At 35.9% G+C, this 16,801-nt stretch overlaps 1 protein-coding gene and 1 long non-coding RNA gene across 5 annotated transcripts in view; one reads left to right on the top strand and one right to left on the bottom strand.

The window, feature by feature from the left end:
• Window positions 1-16,801, bottom strand: part of LARP1B (La ribonucleoprotein 1B) — a 96,222-nt gene that overhangs the window by 22,278 nt on the left and 57,143 nt on the right. For all 4 annotated transcript variants that reach the window (XM_051966497.1, XM_051966495.1, XM_051966496.1 and 1 more), the window contains 3 exons: window positions 10,881-11,004; window positions 6,850-7,061; window positions 5,296-5,402 (listed from right to left, as the gene is read on the bottom strand). In XM_051966497.1, the coding sequence (XP_051822457.1) occupies window positions 5,296-5,402; window positions 6,850-7,061; window positions 10,881-11,004 (443 nt within the window). The remainder of the gene's footprint in view (window positions 1-5,295; window positions 5,403-6,849; window positions 7,062-10,880; window positions 11,005-16,801) is intronic.
• On the top strand, window positions 5,573-7,111 carry LOC127541255 (uncharacterized). The gene is made up of 2 exons (XR_007948412.1): window positions 5,573-5,730; window positions 6,954-7,111. It is a non-coding gene; the product is annotated as an uncharacterized LOC127541255 (long non-coding RNA).

Consider the following 16,801-nt stretch of genomic DNA (forward strand, 5'->3'; position numbering starts at 1 on the left):
ATCAAATGAGGAATGGGTGAATAAGTTGTGGTAGGCATATGATTGTGATGGAATAGTACTGTGTTTTAAGAAATGACATGCAGGATGGTTTCTGAAAAACCTAAGCTGATACAGAGTGAAGTAACAGCAAATATTGTACAATAATCAACTGTGAATGACTTAGCTATTTTCTGCAATACAATAATCCAAGAAAATTCTGAAAGATTTATAATGAAAAATGCTATCCACCTTAAAGACCTGATAGACTTTGAATGCAGACTGAAGTACATATTTTTTAAACTTTATTTCTTTTGAAACATGGCTAATATGGAAATGTTTTGCATGAATGCCCATGTAAAATCTATTATTAAATTATTTGCCCCTTCAATGAGAGGGTTGTGGAAAGAGTAGAAGAATTTGGGACTCAAAACTTTTAAAAATGAATGTCAAAAAATGAATTGAGAGATGTAACTGATTAAAAAAAGAAAAAAAATCATGAAACCCTGTTAATCAGAAGAGTTTTTAAAGACTAAAAATTGAAGCATTTTTTACTAATATATTCCCTAAATATCCTAGAAAAATATTCAGATTCTTGGAATCATCTAAGTACTTAGTTACTCCAAAAAAATACAAAGATGTACTTTCTCAGAGTTCAGTCTTTAAATGGAAAACTTGTTAAAGCCATTCTGAAAAAGCATCTGACAAGTTCTAACAACCAATCAGTTGGTCAGCAGGCATTATGATGCTGTGCTACCAGAAGGGCTAAAGTGTCAAGAATACAAAGAAAAAATGATATAGGCTCCTGATCTCAATGTACTTAGATTGTGAGGAGATGCCCCATGTGCACAGATATGTGAATATGATCTGTACACAAAGTAAAGCTGAAGTGATTTCACGAGAGAGGGGGAGTCAGCAGTACAATAAGATCAGAAGAATCAGTATTATGGGCCTGGAGGGAACTAGGAATTGCTAAAGAGAGCATTGTGGGATGGGTGCTAAAATGTCATGGACGGGAAGCATCAAGAGGGTCAGCTTATTCACACTTTCCATCTACAGATGGAAAGGAGTGTGCAGTCTGGAGAGTCTGAAGAAGCACTGTGAAGAGAAGGCCTTTAAAAGCTGAGTCCTGTCCTGCCCTAGAAGCTAATGAAAGATGCTCACTAGGGTTCTCTGAGCAGAGGCAGGTTTTTAAATAACTACTTATCATTATGACAGGTACTTTATTTAGGAGCTGAAAATATGAAATGACATAAGCCATACCATCTCCTGCAAGTCTTTATTTTAGCAGAAAGGAGAAAGGGAGCAAGAGACAGAGATAGAAAGAATCTATGTACACAGAAGTGTGTTCATTTGTACTGAGACGATACGGAAGTTCATAGGGTGATGGCCTTAGAAGCTAAGTAAGATTAGCAAAGACCCTGGAGAAGACCTGAACCACAAAGGAAATGAGGGGCTCTAGGAGAAAAGGAAATATCTGCAATGATGGCTGATGTAGAGCAGGCTGGTTTCTTCATCAACAATAGGTTAGTTGGAAAAAGCCATGTTTTGGGAGGAACAGTTTAATGAGTTCTGTTTAGAACATACATAGGAGCTGGAAATAGAGAAATGGAACTCAGAAAAAGGGCATTTTTTCATTTTTCACTTCTTAAGGATGAACATATTTGAAGAGAGAAAGGAAGGAGCCAGGAGCCAGGGATATTCCAGGGGGAGGGAGGGGAAGAGGCCAAAGGTATCAGAGCCTTCTTGGACTATAATATGAAATAAATAAACAGATAGATGGATGAATGAATAGAGATATGAAAAATATGCGCTCTCTCTCTCTTCTCTCTTGAGAAGTCTTCAAGCAAAGACTTGACTTTTCGGGCTATTATGTGGAGATTCATTTTTGTGTGTGTGGATTGGACTGGTGGACTGCCGAGGTCCTTTTGAACTCAATATGTGAGTTGTACTTTTATGAAATCTGCCTGTTCCAAATTATCCTTCACACAGCTACCAAACATGTTTTTTCAACAAATCACCAGAGGTCTTTATGCCTCTAAAAGAGAATTTAAACTGCTCTTTGGCTTTGAATAGAAAATCCTCAAAACCTGACCTCTGCCTAATTACACTCTTCCCTTCTACGATCTACAAAGATGGCTTCTCCTCTCCCTTGTGTGTACCAATCCATTTCTGGCCTCCACACCTCTGCATGGGGCCTGTCACTAAAACAGGCTGCCTCCTTGGTTGCTTCTAAAGAATAATGACAAGACTCCCCAGTGCATGTCACATTACCCTTGCCAATCCCCTCCACTCAGAGTTAAATGCATTTTGTATTTACTACTTACATTTTTTTTTTTTACATTTTTACTACTTATATTTTGTTTAGCTATTTAAATTCCTCCTTGAGAGTAGAGACTTTCTTTCTCTGTCCCTAACAGTGCCTGGCATTTAATAAATGCTTATCGATTAAGTGAACTGCAATCCACACAGAAAAGTTCTCAGAACATACTCAACAATGCTAAGCTGAACTCAACAAGGATATTTTGAAGTCATTAATATGTATATATCTGAAAGTCACTGCTGAAAACTGAGAAAGTTCTAAGAAGTGCTTTTCTCTAACTCAGGGAAAGCAGTATAAGTACCAAAGCCAATTAGAAAGAGGAAATTATTTGTAGAAAAGGATGAGAACATGGATTATGATGGGATGTAAGAAATGGAAAACATCAATTAAAAACCAATAAAAAAACAAAAAGAAGAAAAAAGGACTAGAAGGCCTTATTATCAAACACTACAAAACCTACATTATATATAGAAATTATTCAGTCCTTTTTACATTAACACTAATGAACTTTCTTAATTTTACATATATACTTAAAAAATGTAATGATGATGATGAGTGAAGAAGAGCAATTCACCACTTCCCACACACTTCAATGACCTGTGATTAAAAGCCTTGCTAAGAGAGATACAAAGAGAAATTCCATTTAAAATAACTGCCAATAGTATAACATATTTGGGAATCTATCTGCCAAGGGAAAGTCAGGAAGTATAAGAGCAAAACTACAAAACACTTTCCACACAAATAAAGTCAGATCTAAACAATTGGAAAAATACTAAGTGCTCCTGGATAGGTTGAGCAAATATAATAAAGATGACAATACTACCTAAACTAACGCATTTATTTAGTGCTATACCAATCAGACTCCCCAGAAACTATTTTAATAACCTAGAAAAAATAACAACAAAATTCATCTGGAAAGATCAGGTCGAAATGGGTTCATGATCTAGGCATAAAGAATGAGCTTATAAATAAATTAGAAGAACATAGGCTAGTTTACCTCTCAGACTTGTGGAGGAGGAATTTGTGACCAAAGAAGAACTAGAGATCATTATTGATCACAAAATAGGAAATTTTGATTATATTAAATTAAAAAGCTTTTGTACAAATAAAACTAATTTGGACAGGATTAGAAGGGAAGTCTGGGAAAACACTTTTACAAGCTAAAGGTTCTGATAAAGGCCTCATTTCCAAAATATATAGAGAATTGACTCTAATTTATAAGAAATCAAAGCCATTCTCCAATTGATAAATGGTCAAAGGATATGAACAATTTTCAGATGAAGAAATTGAAACTATTTCTAGTCACATGAAAAGCTCCAAATCATTATTGATCAGAGAAATGCAGATTAAGGTAACTCTGAGTTACCACTACACACTTGTCAGATTGGCTAAGATGACAGGAAAAGATAATGACAAATGTTGGAGGGGATGTGGGAAAACTGAGACACTGATGTACTATTGGTGAAGTTGTGAATGGATCCAATCATTCTGGAGAACAATTTGAAATATATTCAAAAAGTTATCAAACTGTGCAAACCCTTTGATCCAGCAGTGTTACTACTGGGCTTATATCCCAAAGAGATCTTAAAGAAAGGAAAGGGACCTATATGTGCAAAAATGTTTGTGGCAGCCCTTTTTGTAGGAGCAAGAAACTGGAAATTGAAGGGATGCCCACCAATTGGAGAATGGCTAAATAAATTGTGTTATATGAATGTTATGGAATATTAATATTCCATAAGAAATGACCAGCAGGATGAATACAGAAAAGGCTTGGAGAGATATACATGAATTGATGCTGAATGAAATGAACAGAACCAGGAGATCATTATACATTTCAACAACAATACTACATGATGATCAATTCTGATGAACGTGGCTCTCTTCAACAATGAAAAGATCCAAATTAGTTCCAATTGTTCAGTAAAGAAGAGAATCAGCTACACCCAGAGAGAGAACTATGGGAAATGAGTATGGAACACAACATAACATTTCCACTCTTTCTGTTATTATTTGCTTGCATTTTTGTTTTTTCTTCTCAGGTTAATTTTTACCTTCTTTCTAAATCCGATCTTTCTTGTGCAACAAGATAACTGTATAAATATGTATACATATATTGTATTTAACATATACTTTAACATATTTAACATGTATAGGACTACATTCTAGGGGAGGGAGTGGGGGGAAGGAGGAGAAAAGTTGAAACAGAAGTTTTTGCAAGGGTCAATGTTGAAAAAGTACCCATATATATGTTCTGTATATAAAAAGCTATAACAACAAAACAAAACAAAACAAAACAAAAACCCTTGCTAAGCACCAGGAATTAGAAACCTTAGTTAGATACCCAAACCCTGAATACTGAGAAAACCCCTCTCCAATACTGACAGGGAGACAGGCAGACAGCTTCCATTTAAAGATTTCACTAATGTGCCTCTTTGTCCTGGGAGTCCTTCAAAACAAACAATATGACCTAGTGATGTTTAGCTCTAAAAATGGATGATTTGTGTTAAGATGATCCCTCAGTAAAGGAGAATCTTTATTGTTCTGAACAATATGCAAATTAAGATTAAGAACTGTCATTTTTTTTTTTTAAGGAAAATCTGTATTCACTTAAAAGAGGGAAAGAAGAATGTAAGTTCTAAAACCCAAATAGTGACCTATTATCATATTTACTACTGATTTCTACTTTTCATTCTTTGTTCCTCTTCTCATAATTCTTTTATTTTTCCAGTCTCTAGGTTCTTATATCCTAGAAACATTTTCCATTCATTCATCAAATATTCACTGAATGCTTCCTACGTGCAAGATGCTGTGTTAGAAGCTGAGGGTGAAGGGAAGGTCAGGAGAGAAGGAAGGGAAGGCATCATAATAAAAAAGAGAAAATAGTCTCTGCCCTCTTGTGGTAGTTGCCGTATCAATTTTTAAATGCTCAATCTCAATATCTTCTGTCCCCCCATTAACAACGTGCAATCAAGAACAACAAAAGATCCTGTAGCTACCTGACGGAGGACGTTCTTGGCCTGTGATCTCTGGAGTCCATTACCCAACCAACATGACACTCTAGAGGGGGGTTTGTACTATGCCGTGTTTTTCTCTTTCTTGGAATCTAAAAGAAAAGAAGTCAAACATTGCAATTACTTTTCAGTAGTGTGAACTTAACAAGTAAATTAAAACCCTCTGAGAGTAAAGCAGGTAAAACATTTTCATACTATGGATAACACATTGTGAAATCATATGAAGTCACAAAACTCAAAACATCTCTCTCTCTCACACACATTACAAGTCTCATAACTTAAACAAGTAGTTTTGCTCGTAGCTAAACTACCTACAGGAGCTAAGGCAGTAGGAAGCTTCATCATTTCATTATGTCCTCTAACTTTACTACACAAATTCAAAGAAGTAATCGCCTTCTCATCAAAAGAATCATCACTAAGGTAATTTTATTTATGAACTCCTATATCTTGATGATGCTTTGAAGGTGGCGATTTTGAAAGCACTGAAGGGATGGATTTTTCAAGATATTTTAGGGGAAGGAAGAGACACTACCAATGTCTATGCTCATCTTCTCATGACAAGGATATCCTTGATGGAAATCTTGATGAGAGAGAGATTTTCTAATGACTTTCTAAAACACAAGACACTTTCAGGGTTACAAAACTGAGTGAAAGGTAAAGTGGTCATTTATTTTTTTATTTTAAAAAAAGCATGACTTGGTAGGACAAACTGAGGCATCTATTTGTAGATGACAATGAACTGACTGAAATCCACAGGGACCACTCAAGAGAGAACCTTCTATTAATATATGTAAACACAAGTAGACAAAGCAATATGCTGAGTCTACAATATACAGTTGGACACATGTGAAGGATTAGGTGATCAGTAACAAATATACTGTACAGATAGTTCAGACAGAGAATAAGTTCAGCTTAGGGTTATAAAAAAGTGTCCTGAAGATCATTTAGAAAATCATACAATGTGTTCAGGGGTCCGAATCTACTCTAAGATTCCTCCCCCAACCCCCCAAATCTTGTAATAGACCTCTCCTCACAATGTAGAAATCATAAAATAGCACAATCTTTGAAGAATATAAATTATAGATGTCTAATATCACAATGGAAAGCTTAGATGGTTAGTTTAAATAAATAGTACCTTACCAATCAAGATCTGAAAAATCAAGATCATGAAAGAGAGTCAAGGAAATATTTAATCAGGAAAAGTGGTGAGGTCAAGTACATCCATATGAAATGAGGCATAATCAGGTCAAGTGCTATCTTGGTACCTGAAATATATTTTTTAAAAAGCTCATAACAGCTCATTTTAGTTCAGTGGGCAAATTCTTTGTGTAACATTAATGATCCTATGATTTCTAAAAAGAATATCATGAACAAGAATCTCATAAGATTTAATGACTTGATTTAGAAGAAATATTTGCAACAGTGAGGTGTCACAGATGCATTTTAGTATGAACTTCTTAGGAACTAAAGTAGGCCAGAAAAATGTGTAGAAACTTTTAAAAGCACAACTAATTTTATATTCAGAGTTCTTCAGTTTACCTTTACATCAATGGCTTTCGGTTCCTTCACAACAGGATAAAATCTTGGTGTTTTGTTTGGATCTTGTAATCTAGGTGTACGGGGTGTTTTGGGTGTTCTTGCAGGATGAACTCTTGGAGATTCTGGAACTGCTGTTGGCAAAGAACGAGCCATTGTTGTTGAAGACACTTCTGAAATACCAAATAATTTATGAGCCAGTTCATCAGTCAAGTCTGTAAAATAGGAAGACAATTAAAATGTTAGCACAATTTTAAAATTTCAATTTTGATGATCATCATTTCTCTAATGAATACATAGTTTTATAAATTCTTATCCCAAACCAGCTTACCATGATGAGATACCATGATGTCATAGCTCTGGCTATGTAATTTGCTACAGACTCACTATGCATCGTGCTCCCATTCTTTTAAGTATCATATAAAGCAGTGTTCCTATAAACCTCCAGGGGACTCCTTGCATAGCCCCCAAGAGTAAACCTACAAAGGGTAAGGGGAGAAGACTTATATTTCACCCTCCCTGCAACAGTGTAATATGGGACTTGTCCCCATATATAGCACTGTCTTTATCTTTATAATCCATCCCTTAATACATAGACTGCCCTTTCTTTCCATCCCCTCCCTGATTGTGGCAAGCTCCCAATCTCTTCCCTTGTTTCAGGGGGTCAGCTCCTTAGGAAGAACCATGATCTAGGTACCCAAAAGCAACTGATATTATTAAGAAAATAACTTTGTCTCCTTATCCCACTTATTTGCTAAAAATAGAAAAATGGAACAGGTTGCAATTATAGTTTGCAAGAGACTGACATCAGAAAAAGTAGAAATCTTAAATAGGTGAATTTCAAAAAAACTTCTGCCTGTATGGTTTGTGATTTAAAATGACTGCCATTTCACTGTGAAGCAATAGAGCAAAATAGATAAAAATCTAATCCTTGGAACTAGAAAGACTTGTGTTCAAATTCTGCCCCTGGCATATCCTAGCTATGTCTGTTCTGTAATTTCTTTTTTGATACTCTAAGCAATACTTCCCCAGAGTTCTCATCTCTACCCCAGTCCCTATTTGGGCCTGTCACAATTCAGCAAACACAATCACTCCTCAAACAATTTTGAATGATGACCAAAGGATTGTAAAAATGTGCACTCCCTTTTGATCAGCAGTGTCACTAGTAGGTCTGCATCCCAAATAGATTATAAAGAGGAGAAAAGACCCACATGTGCAAAAATTTCTCAAGGAAGCAATTTTTATAGTGGCAAGTAAGTGGAAATTGAATGGATGCCCATCAGTTGAGGAATGGCTGAATAAGGTGTGGTATGTGAAGGTAATAGAATACTATTATTCTATAAGAAATTATCATCAGGATGATTTCAGAAAGGCCTGGAGAGACTTACATGACCTGATGCTGAGTGAAGTGAGCAGAATGAAGAGAAAACTGTACACAGTAACAGCAAAATTTTGTGGTGATCAACTTAACTCTTCTCAGCAATGCACCGATCCAAGACAACTCCAATAGCCTTGGAATGAAAAATGCCATTTGCATCCAGTGAAAGAACTATGGAGACTGAATGCAGATTGAAGCATACATAATAGTTTCATATTTGTTTTTTCTTTCATGTGGTTTTTCCCTTTTGTTCTGCTTTTTTCTTTCACCACATGACTAATATGTAAATATATTTAAAATAACTGTAAATGGGAGGAAGAAGGTGAGGGAGGAAAAAAAATTTGAAATTCAACAATCTTTAAACCGTGAATGTCGAAAACTATCTTTACATGTAATTGGAAAAAAATAAAATACTATTAAGTGGAGATGGAGAGGGTGGAGGGAAGGAAATGACAAAAAAGAATGCATTTCTCTCATCTGCATCTATCTTGTAATCTTTGTGAAGGATCTAGCTTTACCAGCTGTGACAACCATTCAAAACAAATTGCAAAATAAATGGAACTTAGAACTAGGCCTTCAAATTACTACATAATATTAAATCAACATTTTCCAAAATAATGAAACCTATTCAATCACACAACTCTCACTAAAAATATTAACACTTTACAACAAAGTTGTTGTTGAAATGTTATCTTCATCTCATCTTTACTTTTTGTATATCATCACATCTCTCACAATTGCACCAGAGACTGAGGAAAGGGCATAAGCAGAATATTCTATCACAACCATCCCTTAAAAAAGGGCAATGAGATAAAAGAGGTGAGAGCTATTGGCACCCTACCTTGTTACACTGCTTCATAAATGCTTGTTGAATGAATTTATTAGACTGCTGAGGTCCTACAGAGTAGGACCTTCTTCATATTCACCTATGTATCATTAGTGCCTGATAGACTGATCTTCAATAGTGGATGGGATGAATGAATGATTTTAACAAGAGTGTTGTCTAGCTCATTATAATGCCTTTCTTTCAAATCTGAGAATGCCCTTCACTGGCTACCTCTTAATTTCTTCCCTCCTAACTCCTTCTAGGTCTTATAAATTACTCAAATTTACCATTCCACTATGGTCAGAATGGCAGCATCAAAATTAGGAGGCCACTAGAACTGCTTGCCATCTAGAGGAGGGGGTGGAGGGAGGGAGGGGAAAAATCGGAACAGAAGCGAGTGCAAGGGATAATGTTGTAAAAAAAATTACCCTGGCATGGATTCTGTCAATATAAAGTTATTATAAAATAAAATAAAATATTAAAAAAAAATTAGGAGGCCACAATAAAATGACAAGGATGACAAAAAAATCGTTTTTCTAGATAAAGAGCCACCGGCACACTGAGGAAGGACAAAAAAATTATGAGACCATGAAGTCTACTCTGATTTCCAGAGCCGCCTTTTTTTTTTTTTTGGTGGCCCTTGCCCCACCACTGCCCCTGACTAACAAGTGTCACAAGACCATAAAATCACTGATCTAAAGCTGGAAAAGAACTCAGAGGTCATTGAGTACAGCAGACATTATTCAACACACAAAGAAAATTGTGACTTGCCCAATGTCAGCAGTCATTGACAGAGCTGAGCGCTGTACTAAGCCTCTGACTCCTGCTGCCCTGCACCACCTGCCTCCAGCTAGTCTATGTCTATCCATTTAGGGAACACCATACTCTACCAAAATCTGCTCTCAAGAAATGCTCTGATCATTATGACAATAACAATAAATGGTAGGGCTTACATGTTATACTTTTCCCAGGAACTTTTGCCTCATGTGAGAGAATGACTAGAGACCAAATTTCACACATGAAAATGTCAACTTAAGAGATCCCTTCATTTATTTAGAGCAGAAAACTTTCCCTGTAGCCTGCAAGTAACACTATGTAGGTAACCATCGCCTTTACTGACTAGAGGACCTATTCCTGATAATTAGCACAAAAAAGGGACATATACCTGCTAGATAGGGGAAGAGGTGGGAGGAAAAAGGGAAAAAATTTGCAACAAAAGGTTATGCAAGGGTCAATGTTGGAAAAATTACTCATGCATATTCTTTGTAAATAAAAAGCCTTAATAAAAAAAATTAATGAATAAATAAGAAATGTGGGAAAGGGGAAAAAAAAAAAAGACATAACGATCTGGAGGTTAAGAAGGCCCGAGTTCAAATCCAGACTCAGAAAATTTTATCTGTGAGATTCTGTAAAAGTCACTGAATCTCACAGTTTCCTCATCTATAAAATGGGGAACATAATAGCATCTATTTTGCAGTTTTGAGGATTAAATGAGATAATAGTTGCAAAGTGTTTAACTCAGATATCTGGGGCACATAATTCAGTGTCTAATAAATGCTTATTCTCTTCCTTTCCCTTCCATTCCCATTCATAAAGTTAGTTATAACAGGTGTTCCAATTTAGTAATCACTTGCCCAGGAAAATCTGGGCACTTAGAAATATGTTTATTTAATTAAGCTTATTTGTATAGTTGCCTAATTATATTTATATGACATGACTTATAAATGACTGTATTCTACAGTCTCTATAATCTAGAACCAAGAAAAACAAACAGAAGAAGGAACATCATTCAAGTGATTTAAAATGTGGAGAAAAAACAAATTTACATACCTTGTTGAGACTGTGAGGGTCCTACAGGAACGTCTAGATTTGGCTCAAAGGGAGGTTCAGGTGCTAGAGTCTCAAATTGCTCTTTACTAATAAGATTTAGCTTCTTAAAGTTTTCAACTTCTTGCTGAATTAGAATAAGGAAGCTGCATTACTACTAATTACTAATTACTAAATTGGATAATAAATTCATAAAAAACAATTTGTATATACCAATTTCAAAATTGAATCTGTTAACGGGAACAAACAGTCATAATATTTACAACAAATTCAATAAAACTGACATTTTAAATGATTGTACTTTGAATATACTGCACACAGCCTGAAATAGTTACCTCAAATAATTATGTGCATTGCTGCACATCTTACATACACTTTAAAAGAGAAGATACACCAGTCAGCTACCAGCACCTACTGAGCACTAGGGTGTCCTAGGATTGTAGAAAAGATTAAGCAGGAAAGCTGTGGCCCCTTCCTGGCATATAAATGTACACACATGAGAAGCTTATGAGAAAAGACTATGAGCTAAGTGCCAGCAATACAGAGAATACACACAGAGGCAGTCTGTAAAGACAAACAAAATTTGGCAAAGAGGAAGGGATATTATTAAAGAGTACAGATGGCCTTACCAATTCTTTTTCTACCTCATGGCAGACAGATTGTCAAACATCATTCCCATTTTCACTGTAAATCAGTGACAGCCCTATTCAACCCACATCTGCCCCCTTTTTCCAATCTACAGCTTATCTATTCTTCCACAAAATAGACCAGTGGAGCTGAATAAGGCCTTGGAGATCGTCTAGTTCCATTCTTCTTTTACCGTTAAAGAAAGGAAGCCTAGAAAAGAATTGACTTGTCCAAGGTGTCTCTCTTCATGTTGACTAGTGCCCCAAAGCCCCCTACTCTCTTGTTAACCAACCTATCTACCCTAAATTTCTTCACTTCAACATTCTTTCCATCTTCTGGAACTCAAGAAAACTTAGCCCCCTCTAGAAGACATTGGCCATCTTCTGTAAAACTAGATTGAGTGTTCCTTCTTTTAGTTACCACAACATAATCAGCAAGACAACTATCCCCCTTTATTGCTATAACTTTGCAATTTAATTCCATCATCCTATATTACCAAACCTTCACTGCTGTGATCCACTTAGCTTACAATGTCTCCATACTAACCTCAAACACCTTACTTAGGGCACAATGACATTCCTCAAACATTCTAATTTCCCACTTCACCAGTCTCAACTCTAATGTATACCCTTCAATGTGTCTCCATCCCATACAGGGATGCTGTACCTTAGATATTGCTTTCTTATCAATGCTTATTGACTGAATAACTGGCCTTCATCAATAAACCTGTTCTTCCCCTCCAAAAAGAGCCATAAACACAAGTGACCAGGAACACCAAAAAGCCAAGGAAGAAGAGAACTTGGAAGCCTCCTCAAAAGAACTAATGTCCAAGATGGTTACTCCTCCAAAAAAAACCATAACCACAAGTGACCAAGAACACCAAAAAGCCAAGGAAGAAGAGAACTTGGATGCCTCCTCAAAAGAACTAATGTCCAAGATGGCTACTCCCCCAAAAAGAACCATAAACACAAGTGACCAGGAATACCAAAAATGTAGAAAAGAAGAAGACTTAGAAGCCTCCTCAAAAGAATTAATTCCAAGATGGCTACTTCTCCAAAAGAAACTAAAACCACAAGTGACCAGGAGCACCAAAAAGCCAAGGGATACGAGAACTTGGATAATTTGTTGAAAGAACTAATTTCCAAGATGGCTACTCTTTCAAAAAGAAACATAAAGACATGTAACCAGGAGTATCAAAAAGCCAAGGAAGAGAACTTGGAAGACTTCTCAAGAAGTAAAGAAGAGTGCAAGACTTCTGAGAAACTAAAGTCTCGCATGGCTACTCTTCTAAAACAATACCAAAAATCATACGACCAGAAACACCAAAAGACCACAGAAGACTTCAACAGTTCCAAAAGATGACAAACTTGCAGAAGACTCTTTGGAGCATGTTCAAGATGATTCATCAGCAACCTCTTCTATTCAACTACCCCCAACCTGGAAATGGAGAGAGTACCTCTCCCGAACGTACCCTATGGAAGGGAGATCTTCAAACCCTCTTGCTCTCTCAGTTCTCCCAGTCCAGCACCACTATGGTCTCAGTAAAGAGCCAAGTCAAGACCATTTCATCTGACTTCACAAGTAAGAATCTCTGAATTCTTTACATCCTTTATCCTATCACTAATCCTAAAGCTTGAATTACCCACACTATCCACATTTGGCATTTGCTTTGCCATTGCTGAACATAACTAAAGGGAGTCCTCATGTACATTAAAAAGATAATCTTTTCAACATAAACTTTCATTATCAATTGCAAAGGAACCCTTTTCATTTTTTTTCCCTGAATGACTCAATTACATCTTCCTCAGCATCTGGGGCAAATCTTTCAGCTGCCTCCTACCTCCAATCCATGCCTTACTTTTTCTCAGCAGAAGTTCTTATAACTACTTTAATGAAAATAAGAATAAGAGGATAATCCATCATGAGCTCCATTTTCTCTCCTATTCTTCTCATCTTTGGAAAAACTCTTCTATTGTCCCCTATTCTTTCTTTCTTTCCTACAGCAGTGTCTAAAACAGTGCCAACTCCCTCATTTTTAAAGCATTTTGCTTGGCTTTGACACTTCTTTCAAGCTATCATTATACAATTCTTTTCCCTTTCCCAGTCAAGTTCCCAAAAAGCTATCTCCCCTTGTTATTTCCATTTTCTCATCTACCATTTACTTTCCAATCTCTTAAAGTATATGTTCCACAATTCCATAGCTTAACTGAATTTGCTCCCTCTCAGGCTACAGCTCTTAATGAATAAATCTATGGCCTTCCCTCTATCTTTATACTATTCCATATCTATTCCTGGATTCATCCTCCTCTAACAACTACCTTCCTCATCCTTTCCTTCTGAAGTGCTATTCATGGACTTTGTCTTAAGTGTTCTCTTTTCTATGTTCTCTTTATCTCAACACCTTTCAGGAGCCCAAAACTTAAAGGAAAATTCAATATATAACATTCAGGAGAAATAAAAGATAAACATTAAAAACCAGTTATAAGGGAGTCAATAAAATCAAATTATTTACTTTGTATATATGGAAATATTGAAGCATTCATGACTGTCACCATCATTTAGGTAATTTAAAAGAAAGGCACGGGAGGAGACAAGTATGATGGAATGATACTAAAAAAAAGTAAAACTCTAAGAATAGATAAAAAAGTAATTATCTCAAATAAATGAGACATAAAAGGAAATACTGATAAAGAGAAAGCTAATAGAGGAGAGGACAGGTAGTACTGGAACCTTACTCTCATTAGGAATGGATTAAAAATAGAACTATCTGGGGCAGATAGGTTATACAATGGATAGAGCACCAGCCTGTAGTCAGAAGGAGCTGAATTCAAATCTGACCTCAGACACTTAACACTTCCTGGCTGTATGACCCTGGACAAGTCACTTAACCGCAATTGCCTAAGGGGGGGAAATCTAAATCTATTTATTCAATGTCATCTCAATTAAATTACTTAAAAATTATTTTTAGTTAGAAAAAATTACAACAAACTTCATTTGGAAGACCAAAAGATCTGGAACTTAAAAGAGAAAAAAAGATGTAAAGGAAGTAGATTCAGCAGTATTCAGACTCATATATGTATAAAAAAGGATAATTTTGATTATTTCTTGGATAAATGAAACTTATGTAGCCATGAACAGAATGAAGAAAATTGGGAAAAAAAACTTTGATAGACTATCTTTCAGATAGGATGTGATTGGGTTTGAAATATTGCTGTGGTACAGGAAATGATGAACTGGTTAATTTAGAAAAATATGGGAAGACTTGGACTTATGAAACAAAATGCTATCAGCTTTCAGAGAAACAGAAATAAGCATCACAGTCATATACATACATACATACATATATATATATATATATATATATATGTACATGTGCATATATTTATAGATATGTATGTATACATCTACCCTTTGTCAATTCTTTGTAACCTTCTTTAGGGTGGATAAGAGAAGGGAGAAAAATATAAAGTAAAAAGTGTACAGCAATGAACAATACAAATGTTTTAAAAATAATGTGAGTATTTGTTATATAGATTCCCCCCCACTTTTTTTGGGGGGGTGAGGCAATTGAGGTTAAGCGACTTTTCCAGGGTCACACAGCCAGGAAGTGTTAAGTATCTGAGGTCACATTTAACACAGGTCCTCCTGACTTCAGGGCTGGTGCTCTATCCACTGCGCCATCTAGGGGCCCCCCATAGATTTTCTTGAAATGGAAATGCACTGTTGAATCCTCTCTTATGATCTACTGTATATATGGCAATTTATTTTTCTTTTCTCATTTTGAAGTTTAATTTTTTTAATTAAAAAAATTAATTTAAATAAAAAGCACTTGGAAGACAAATTATCAAATTATCTTCTCTTATGAAAATGATGCCCGATCCCTTTCCTAAACGCCATTTCTGTGTCAACAACTGACAACTAAACATATTTACTTCGATGTTACCCAGACTTCTTTAAATCAGCATGTTTAAAATAGAGCTTGCTAGAAGTCATTCTCTTCCCCATCCCAAACTATTCATCAAGATTACCTATTTCCATTGAGGACCAGCGCATCTCTGATCAACCCCAACCTTAGAGATTTCCCTCTTACTTGTTATAGTTTTGGGGTACTTGCAATTGTATTGTCACAATATTTCTCCTATCTCTCTCTTTATTTTGATATAATCATGCCAAAGTACAGGTCCCTTCCTTACGACAATTATGGCTTCCTAATTCACAAGTCTCCTTGCCTCCAGTTTCTCCCCTCTCTTTTATCCTCCATATAACTGTCTAAAATTAATATTATGTCATTATTATGCTAAAAATCTCCAGTGGCTTTCAATTGCATCTAGGTCAAAATAAAACTCCTCAGACAGCTATTTAAAGGCCTCTATAATCAGGCTTTCACATACCATTACAAACTCATTTTATAGTATAGTATTCTCTTTCACACACCCATTTTTTATGAATTTATGTTAGCTATTTTAGGAATTTGATATTCAATTTTTCCATTTTCAGCCTCCATGACTTTTCATACATCCCTCCCCCCCCCCAGTCATCTCTTGCTTCCCACACACACACACACTCACCTTTAATATACTCCCCTTCCTTACCTTACTTTTTTAATGGATCCTGCCATCTCCTATAAGAAGTCTTTTCTGATCACTCCCAATTATTAGAACTCTCCCTTCCAATGATTTATGCACATAGCTAACAGTTTACAAGTTGCATCCTACCAAATGTATTAAGCTCATTGAGGTCAAAGACTTCTTTGCCTTTTTAAAAAATCTCTACTGCTAGTGCTTTGCACATAATAGCTATTTAATAAACAGCTGAAGTGTAAAACTAAATAGAAGAGAGAAAAAGAAGCTATTCAGAAGTGAAAATATGCAAAAAACAAAACAAAATGTTTAACTCTGTCAACTTGAAAAGGTATTCCTAGGAAGTAGAATATCGTAGCATGGGAACATAAACTTGGAGAAAGAAAGCCTCAAAAGATCAACTTGTTCAATCCCAGATTTTAGAGTAGGAAATTTAGACAAACTGCCTAAGGTTACACAAGTATCAAGTAACAAAGATGACATTCAAGCCCATATTCCCACTTTCTCCAGTGTCATTAGCAGAAGGTAACAAAGACACTGTCCCCACAAAAGTGTTCTTAGCCTAAAAGTCCCCAGTGCCTTGTAGACAAGAGCTATTTCCTGCTAATTATCTCTCTCTTGGCTCACCTCCCTATCCTTCACAAGCACCACTACAGACCCTATATCTGCAGGCCTCCACTCTTAGCTCTCTAACTGGTCAATCTCATGGTGGTTGTC

Source organism: Antechinus flavipes, chromosome 6 (genome assembly GCF_016432865.1).
Source record: "Antechinus flavipes isolate AdamAnt ecotype Samford, QLD, Australia chromosome 6, AdamAnt_v2, whole genome shotgun sequence".
In the NCBI taxonomy this organism is placed as follows: Eukaryota; Metazoa; Chordata; class Mammalia; order Dasyuromorphia; family Dasyuridae; genus Antechinus; species Antechinus flavipes.